Below are 10,558 nucleotides of genomic sequence, written 5' to 3'. Positions count from 1 at the left end.
AGCTAAGAAGTAATAAATATGACACCTATTTCTTTCAAGATCACTCCTGAAGATGACGTCCACATTTTAGAAATGTTTTTAATTGTGTAACGATAATAACAACAATATTCACTATTCACGAGTTGAATTGGTTTTAACCAAGGGAAGATGAAAGGGAGTCATGGAGCAATCTCCATTGAATATCTACGTCGTGATTAGCCACTAATGATGATGATGTTTTTTACGGATATTTGTTAGTAGATATCTGCCTTCCATGGATTTTGTATTAACACATAAACAAGAATTAAATATCTCAGAACTATACTAATATTTTAAGAGCATTATCTTGATATATAAGAAAAAAATCATCTTTTTTTTTTCTTATCACTACAAGCAATTAAAAATATACCTTCAGTGTTATTTCTCCTCGTTTTCGGATTTCATAGCCCCCAGCGTCTCGGAGTTTCTCTTCTGTTGTCTTACTGATGTGTATTCTATAAGCTAGATAATAAAGATAAAATTAGGTTTTTATAAGAAATATATGTTTCTCTTAGTTAGGCCCGGCATGGCCAGGTGGTTAGGGCGCTCGACTCGTAATCTGAGGGTCGCGGGTTCGAATCCCCGGTCCACCAAACATGCTCACCCTTTCAGCCGTGGGGGCGTTACAATGTGACGGTCAATCCCACTATTCGTTGGTAAAAGAGTAGCCCAAGAGTTGGTGGTGGGTGGTGATGACTAGCTGCCTTCCCTCTAGTCTTACACTGCTAAGTTAGGGACGACTAGCGCAGATAGCTCTCGTGTAGCTTTGCGCGAAATTCAAAAACAAACAAACAATTCTATTAGTATATAAGTTGCTGCTAATGTTAGCATTCAAACCATAAAATGAAATGTCTCACAATATCGGACGTAGAGAGACAATTTTCTACCTTTAGGGCGATTTCCATACGGCTTCTTTGAATGGTAACTTGATATTTTCTGACTTACTTATAAGCAATTCTCTTACAAAGGCAAACAAAAGTATAACCTTAAATATTTACAGCATTTCCAGACGAAAATCCCCATACCGAACATGTTCGCTCTTTCAGCCGTGTGGGGGTTATAAGTAACGGTCAATCCTACTATTCCTTGGTAAAGAGAAACTCAAGAGTTAATGGTGGGTGATGTTGACTAGCTGCCTTCCCTTTTGTCTATCACTTCAAAATTTAAGAAGGTTAGCACAGATAGCTCTCGGGTAGCTTTGGGCGAAATCTAAAATAAACAAAGTGTAATATCTCCCTCTCTCTCTATATATATATATATGTGTGTGATCTTATGATTCAAATATTCTTAAAATATCAGTATGCTTATAATGAAATAACCGTAAAATTAGAACTTATCAAGCTATGAATAAAATTCCGTCTACGAAAGAAAAAAATTAGTCGCTAAACATCTAACAGTCTATAGATCTATTCAGTACATAACTTCATTAAACTAAACGGAATGACTCCATTTTTGATACACCGAAGGTTGTTGTTAGTAGCTAAAGATGTACTGTTTTACATGTAGCCACGTGTTTTCTAAGTGATTACTACCTGTAGTATTTTTGGAATAATCCAACTTCCTTAAAGAACGACATTGCTAGAAATATGTAACTTTTTATGTTATTATTCTTTTAACACGCGTGAGTTTCACCATTAATCTTGGCGAAAAATTTACCAATTGTAACAAGTTAACTGGAGTTATACGTTGTTAGTGCTGTTCTGAATGTGGACTAGAAATAATTAAAATATTTACTAAGTTTCGCCAGTGAGAAGCTCAACGTTGAGTAGAAAGGTGTTTAGACTAGAATATCAGCAAGACTTGTAAACACAAAGACATTTTCTTCTTCTTTCTTATATATAAAATATTATAAAAATAATTTATTCTCTGACACTACAATAATAACGAATGAGCAAAGGGTTTGCCTAATCATAGTGCAAGAACTAAATGGTATGTATACTTTTCTTAAAACATTACTATGAGGCCTATTCTATTTTTAATAGTTTGGCCCGGCATGGCCAGGTGGTTAAGGCGCTCGAGTTGCAATCTGAGGGTCGCGGGTTCGAATCCCCGTCACACCAAACATGCTCGCTCTTTCAGCCGTGGGGGCGTTATAATATGCGGTCAATCCCACTATTCGTTGGTAAAAGAGTAGCCCAAGAGTTGGCGGTGGGTGGTGATGACTAGCTGCCTTCCCTCTAGTCTTACACTGCTAAATTAGGGACGGCTAGCGCAGATAGCCCTCATGTAGCTTTGCGCGAAATTCAAAACAAACAAACAAGCATAATAGTTTTTCAACCACATTATGGCCGCTATATCCACGGCCGACGACGCGTTTCGGTAAATATAAAGCTCATCACTAGTGGTTGGAACACTATTTAAAGATCCATTTGTTCTAACAATAATTATTATGGTTTGAACGTCATTTCTATGCTGGTAAAGCATGGTTCTAATCAATCATGCTTCACCAGCTTAGAAAAAGCGTCCACACCATAATAAACGGTGCATAACTTATTTCAATTTTGCCTTACAGCACACCCATTGCCCTTAAATGTGGAGCGTGATTTTTCCGGAAACGGAACGCGCATCCACTGCTTTAAAGCACGGAGCGTGGTTTTATGGAAAAATGAGTTCTCGAAGTCAGTCCATGCTAATCACTTGATCACACCAGGCTCAAATGATTAAAAAGACAGGGGAAATTCGCATTTGGGTGTAATATGATCAGAGGCGAGTTGGGCCCCCTTTAAGGGCATTGGCTTGATTGATTGATTGTTTGGGATTAAGCACAAAGCTACACAATGGGCTATGTGTGCTCTGTCAACCACGGGTACCGAAACCCGGTTTCTAGCGCTGTAAGTCCGCAGACATACCGCTGTGCCACTGGGGGGGGGGGGGCATTGGCAAAGGCTTATTAAGGGCACTCCTAATAATTTGTGACAAGTATATCAAATTGCTCTGTATATTGTACTTACACATTATCAGACTATGAATGAGGAATCCGTAACTTGCAAAGAAGAAATAATTTTGCGTTTATTTTAAAATTTAATTTTCATTTCTTTTATAAATGTCTAAACAACATTTGTCACGATACGATTTTAATTTTTTGAAAATATATATTATTGTACACAATACATGAACATGTATGATTTATTGATGTCGAAAAAGCCTCCCAGTGGCACAGCGGTATGTCTACGGACTTGCAACGCTAGAAACCGGGTTTCGATACTCGTGGTGGGCAGAGCACAGATAGCCCATTGTGTAGCTTTGTGCATAATTACAAACAAACAAACTGATGTTGAAAAAATACAAAGGCGATACTCTGTATTGCGCTTATTGATTTCCTCGCGAAACGTTTCCAAAATTTCGAATATTATGATCTATCACTGCGAACCCTATAATAAATAGTCATAAATAATCTGTTAAGTATTATACTGACAAACTCACGTCCAAAATGATTATTTATATGCAAAGTACTGGTAATCTAATAATCTTGCAGCTGAAATTCAAAACTAGAGATATGCTGTTCAGACGTATTATTGCTGGCGAGATTCGCCAAATATCGGCAAACATTTGCCGGTGAAATTCGCCAGTAAGATTGCCAGGCACAACAAACCCATTAATTCTAATATAATTATTGTAAGTTGAGTATATAACAGTGCATTATTATGCCATTATACAACTTGAAGGCCTACAAGTTTCACACAATATTGATCCTTGTAGCAGTTGTAGCTGACATATTTAATATCTTCTTGGGAAAAGACATTCTTTGTCAGGTAGGCCTATAGTAAATACGAATACCAACAAAATTAAACTACCGTTATTATTACAAAATAATAATGTGATCAAATTGATATTTATATAACTAAAACTAAACTTTAGGATAGTCATTCACACACAGATCCACTTCCCGAGGATTGTTCATTATTATTCAACTGGATACTTTAAACGGAAAATGCTGATTCAATATTTTTAGTGACCTTTACAGATTCCTGCAACTTTTTCAATTTATAAGATATGCGCTTTTGGAATCCACTGGCTTATCTCCTATTTTTCGGCTTTATTTATTGTTTTAACGTATGAAGTCTACAGCCTGTTGTCAGCTTTAAATAATAGGCCCAGGACTTACTCAAACTATGCAATCATTTCATAATTTTTCTCAGATTGTTTTACACAAAACATAAAGCTACGAGGTAATAGTCAGGAGAGAAGTATGGTGGTGTAACTTGTATGTATGCCTATACGCAGCACGTAGTTATATTCAGTCATGCAAGGACAGATCTACGCAAGTATCTAGATCTATATATAGAAAGTTATTGGGAATCTCCGTTTATTGCATAGGCATAATTCTAAAAGTAGACTAGTGGAATAAAGAATGCGACGCGTTTAGCTGTTTAAAACACTTCTCTCAAGAGGCTATGAATGTGTTTTATATTTATCTCTGGCGGGGCCTTCAATTGAGAAGGGGGTATAAATATTGGCTGTATATTATAGGTCTAAACGTATGCAGTGTTTATTATAGTGTTCTACATCAATTTGTCTGTTCGAGATAGATAAACGGCACTGGTTTTAATTTATGAACACCGCTTTAAATGTTATTAAGTGGTAAGCTATAAAATTTGAGGGGGCACCAGGGTTTTGCCCGGTTGCCCAGCGATACTTTTCCAGTTAAACTTGATACTACTAAAAGTTACTTCTCCGAATACAATCCTTGCTTCAACTTTGCTTTTAGTGTGCCTTTTCTATTATTATTGTTTTTCGTTCATTCACATGTCAGGCTGTAAAGAACTTAAGATTTTTGATTAACTTAAATTAATCATTAGTACTGTCATGATCAAATACCTTTCTATGGACTGAAACACGTATTTTATCAAGTGAAACGAAATACTCCCTTCTTATTCATACACGTTTTTCACTACAAGCACCATTTGTTTGAAACAGGTTGAATAAAAAACAAGTCCTTTTTTTTTTAAAGATAGATGATTAAGTCAGTATTTTTAATTCAAAACATTTTGAAATTTCTGCTTCTGCTGATATTACATAATATTATCGGCCAGGTGGTTAGGGCGCTCGACTCACAATCTGAGGGACGCAGGTTCGAATCCCCGTCACACCAAACATGCTTGCCCTTTCAGCCGTGGGGACGTTATATGAGTAGCCCAAGAGTTGGTGGTGGTGGTGGGGAGGTGATGACTAGCTGCCTTCACTCTAGTCTTACACTGCTAAATTAGGGACGGCTAGCCCAGATAGCCCTCGTGTAGCTTTGCAAGAAATTCAAAAAACTAACAAACCATAAAAGGGAACCGAGAGCAAGTCCCCAGAAGTTTCGCGATTATACAGACCGTTATTTCCCCTCAACTTTAGAATGTTGTTATTTCGCAACCATTTGAGTTTTTGTTTTTGTCGTCCTCTACAATTAGGTGTTTAAAGTTTCCTTGAAAACAAACAAAAAAACAAGAAACTACACATGAAATAACTGAATATCGTATTTATGTCAGGACCATTTGAGCAGATCAGGCGAAGTAAAGCTTTTGTTCTACTAAAGTTTGTTTGTTTGTAATTAAGCACAAAGCTACACAATGAGCTATCCGTGCTCTGCCTACCACGGGTATCGAAACCCGGATTCCAGCGTTGTAAGTCTGCAGACATACCGCTATGTCACTGGGGGGGGGGGTATTAAAGAAGTTCAAATTATCGAGTCTGTTAACTGGAGTTTATATTATTTTGTGATCCTATTTACTTTTCAAGTATTACAGCCGAGATAATACACCTGTTACAGGAGGTTTAAGCATCTACTTGTATTCTCCAGGCAGCTATTTGTAGTATTTCACGCTAGTTGAACACAGAATCATCAAGTAATTCATGTAGAAATAAAGCAAACAGTTGACCGAGGAAGAAACAACTAAGAGAACAAGATAATCAACTTGCCGACTTTGGAATTTATATAGGTCCCAGCAGCAATTAGTAGAATTAATTGCAATATTAATGGTATTTTTGTTTTTTTATTATTATTTGCTAGTATGTTATTAGAGACTGTATAACCAATAAAATCATAGACACAAAAGCATTCCGGAGCATAAATATGTAAAACAAGGTATTTAATAACCCGATGACGTCCATGGACTCCATTGCTTGTTCTAGGGTTAAGCTACTCACATACCTAGGCCCGATGATTCCATGCGGGAAGCAGTGTTGACGGTGTCTCCAAATAAACAATATCTAGGCATTGTTAGACCCACAACTCCCGCCACCACTGGGCCTGGAACAAACAGATAATAAGGTATTACAATTAAAATATTATGTGAAATCCACGAATTTGAAACTGAAACTGTTGACATTAAAACCTTTTTAACAAATGAAAAATATACAGAGTGTACTAAAATAATTTATCTAAAAATAAAGCGACACAAAATAGTAAGATAAAAGGATGAAAGAAACGGCACCGAAACTTTGCATAGTTATAACTAAACGTGTCTAGTTTCTCTACACAAAATTACACCTCCACGTTTCTAGCGTTGCGAGTACAATACAGGTCGTGTAACGACGGAGAACGTACAATACTTTTAAACTACAAACAAAAAAATTACTCACTTACTTCCCATCCTCCTCCACGTAGTATGTGGAAACAAGAAAGTGCTTTTTACGAATTTTAGGAAGTTTTATTTTTGTTTGCTTGTGTGATGTTAAGCACAAATCTACAAAAGGCTATGTTCTGCCCACAGCGGGTATAGAAACCCAGTTTTTAGTGTTATAAGCCTTCATACTTACTGCTGAGCCCCTGGAAGGGGGCAATTATTTTTGCCGCTGTCCATAATTTTAAACAACTGACCAGCTGGAATCTCGTCACCGGACATGCCGACCCTTTCAGCTTTGAGGGCATTATAATGTGACGATCAATTCCACTATTCGTTGGAAAAAAAGTTTTCCAAGGGTAGGCGGTGGGTCGTGTCGACTAGCTGCTTTTCTTCTATCACTTCAAAATTAGGAGCAGTTAGCCCTCGAGTAGATTTGCGCGAAATTCAATAAACAAATGCCCCCCAGTGGCACAGTGGTATGTCTGCGGACTTACAACACTAGAATCCGGGTTTCGATACCCGTGGTGGGCAGAGCACAGATAGCCCATTGTGTAGCTTTGTGCTTAATTACAAACAAACAAATAATTCGTGTTTGACTTTTTTGGTTTACAATATAAAAGTCGTTTATGGATCTAGACTTTACTGTGAAAAATTAATAGCAGTATAATGTAGAATTTGATTTGATTCAGCGAATTATTTTTTAAAACCTAAAACTACACTTTTTTCTTGATTGACGTGCCGTTATAACTGTTTCCGCCACCACCAGCTATTGGGAACAATATCAAATTTCCTACGTGCCCTGTGGACACTGGCGAAACGTTGTTGTTTTTGATAATTATGTATTGTAATTAGTTAAGTTTTTAATAGGGAATTGTGGTATCTTATTATCTATATAAATATCTTACAAATTATTTTATCTTTTTCGCGATGACATGATGTTTATTTTTTTTAAAAGAGCAAAAATTTTACGACAAGATAAAATGTTCCAACATATGTTAAAAAGTTGTTGTATTTCGTATACGATACACAAAAATAGAATATACAATACTATTAGCTTTTTACAACGTGAATACAGATATGATATTTCTACACGATAAACATGACCGTTATTCGTGATATTAATGGGGTTTTTACGTCCTTTTTTAACTCATCATTTAGTAACCGAAATTAATTTAGATGTGTAAACTAGATGTTCTTCCGCAGGGTCCCCGAAAGTGTTCTGTTTCAATAGTAAATCAAACAAAAATTAAAAGTAACGAATATTTTTATTTCTTGCTTTTGAAGTTCGTATGTTATGCTGTGTTGTATGTAACCTACAGAGTGCATAATTCTTCTCGTGATTCATGGAATGCGCACGTCACGATAGTACAAATTGCAACGGTAAGCGTCCCTTATGTGCCGTCATTTTAGTGTCTACTGACTGACTAACAGACAACACATTTGTGTATAATGATGCGAGTAATTAAAACAGGTGACCTCTCCAGTGGACTTTCGGCACTCATTCGGGGAAATAATGTAATGGCATTGTGCCTAATTTATTATTCGTTATTATACAGTGGATCAACTATTTAGTGATTATATTACATATTTCTTTTTTTAATATAGATTACTAAATGGTGGGTTAAAAAGGACTTAAAAATCCTATTAATATTATATATACACACTATCATCATATGAAGTGAAACTGCAGTCCACAGCAAACGGCGTAGCGAATTAAAGGGTGCATTAGGCCTCTACATCACAGATTATATATCAATTTTACCATTGGCGAAAAGATAAGAAATCTGTAAAATAATTATTCGTAGTGAAAAAAGACAGCTTAAGAAAGAAGACCTTTATATATGTCTGTGTGAAAATCAACTGAATAGTCTATAGTGAATCCTACATGTTAATCTGCACTCACCCGTGTGAAGCCCAATACGCAACATCAAAGGTACGGTAGGCATGTGTCTAATTTTGAATTTGCCACAGACATAAAGCAAATCCAAAGCCATTGTGGCGATTTCTTCGGCGTGGTTCGGTATTTTTACAGGAAGTCCTCCTACCACCATGTAGGCGTCACCAATTGTCTCAACCTAGCAGTATCATCAAACACCATTTTAAAACTTACACTTTATGTTATTGCTTTCACACATTGCACAACAATGTGCGCCTAGAATAAGTAAGTAAACAATACCTTGTATAATTTTGTTGGCTCACATACAAGGAAATTAATTCGCGAAAATAAGGAAAAATGAATATACTGGTACATTACATTTTACAACCTCATTTGTTGGTCGACCCTCCACCCCTATTAATTAATTAAGTAAGCCTTTTATATAAAGTCAAGGTTTTAGTGGTTTAAGTGTTATTATACTTTTTATAGAGATAGAATTTTAAACATTGCTAACTAACCAAACTAATGGACATCAAGATTCTTTTTGAACTAAATAAAAAATGTTTCTGAAGCTACGGGAGCTTTTCTGTAGTTCTACTAGGTGTTGAAGTTATATTTCAAAGTAATTCATGCTAAATCTTGACAGATACATTTAAACTGATAATGGTCTCACATATATCAAATAATATTTTATACACCCCCCCCACACACATACCTACAAACGTACGCATACTTTACATTTAATAAACAAATAATATCTTTTATACATAAAAGCACCACTTATGATAAAAGAACAAAATAATTGTATTTTAGCTAATATTAAAATTTTCGCTTTTTCTTTACATTTTAGCACATCCTTTGTTTTCTTGAACATGGTTGCTAATCTAATTCATACTTACCTACCGTAACAACCAATCAGAACTTGACTTACCTACCGTAACAACCAATCAGAACTTGACTTACCTACCGTAACAACCAATCAGAACTTGACTTACCTACCGTAACAACCAATCAGAACTTGACTTACCTACCGTAACAACCAATCAGAACTTGACTTACCTACCGTAACAACCAATCAGAACTTGTAACGTACTTTATTAAATCACATCTACTACTAACGACTTACTTTATAGACGTTGTAGTTATCAATGGTGCTGTCAAACGCCGTGTAGAGGTCGTTCAAGAGATCAACTATTTCCATTGGTTCACTGTAGGCAGAGATTGTGGTAAAGCCTACAATATCACTGAAGTAGATGGTGACCTCCTCAAACTTCTCTGGTTCCACTGGAAGTCCTGCCTTCAGGCTATCAGCTACTGTACTTTATAAAGTAGGAATCAAAACGTCTCCGTTTAAACAACAAGGCGAATTTTATGCTTTATCCGGGTTCATGATAATATACACTACATTTGTAAAGTTAATTAGGTTTTAAGGTTAGACTGTAAAGTCGTATAAGGTCACTACCAGAATACACAAATATCACTCTATGACTTACTATCGTTCACGTGTTTGTCAGGTACATGCCGAGTGATCACTACATGAATAGTAAGCATAAATAGTATATTTTAAAATGAAAATGTATGGGGCCATAGCACCCAAAGTATTGGAGATATCCCGTCTATCAGACACAATCAAAATAAAAGATGCTAAACTAGAAAGCAAGCTACAGATTCAATAAGGATTTGGAATCTGAGTACTAGAGCCCACAACATCCCAGATCCCACTACCACACAACGTCTAGAGCCAGTTACGGGTATGACAGTTACCCCTAAAGATATAAAAATAGAAATCTAGTTGGGATCTGGGTACTAGAGCCCACAACATTCCAAATCCCACTACCACACAACGTCTAGAGCCAGTTACGGGTATGACAGTTGCCCCTAAAGATATAAAAATAGAAATCTGATAACATCAACTGCCCTCCATGATAATTTTTGAGAGAAATTGATTAACGGCATTTTAGCTGTTGCTACAGTTTAACAACATGGTATACTAGGATTAATATAAATCTTTATAGTTATATGATCGACTTGAACTTTTATATGTGTAGTTAAGTGTTCTATGCAAGGTTAAAAGTGTTTAATTTTCTTTTTATGTTCAATATGTATACTAAGA

At 36.1% G+C, this 10,558-nt stretch overlaps 1 protein-coding gene across 1 annotated transcript in view; it reads right to left on the bottom strand.

The window, feature by feature from the left end:
* Positions 1-10,558, bottom strand: part of LOC106473163 (retinal guanylyl cyclase 2-like) — an 87,340-nt gene that overhangs the window by 14,481 nt on the left and 62,301 nt on the right. The window contains exons 13-16 of the mRNA XM_022402711.1: positions 9,572-9,764; positions 8,473-8,644; positions 6,155-6,253; positions 389-480 (exon numbers count right to left, since the gene is read on the bottom strand). Of these exons, the coding sequence (XP_022258419.1) occupies positions 389-480; positions 6,155-6,253; positions 8,473-8,644; positions 9,572-9,764 (556 nt within the window). The remainder of the gene's footprint in view (positions 1-388; positions 481-6,154; positions 6,254-8,472; positions 8,645-9,571; positions 9,765-10,558) is intronic.

The sequence above is a fragment of the Limulus polyphemus genome, unplaced genomic scaffold (genome assembly GCF_000517525.1).
Source record: "Limulus polyphemus unplaced genomic scaffold, Limulus_polyphemus-2.1.2 Scaffold127, whole genome shotgun sequence".
In the NCBI taxonomy this organism is placed as follows: Eukaryota; Metazoa; Arthropoda; class Merostomata; order Xiphosura; family Limulidae; genus Limulus; species Limulus polyphemus.
The sequence above is the reverse complement of the archived record's forward strand: the minus strand, read 5'-3'. Positions and strand labels throughout refer to the sequence as shown.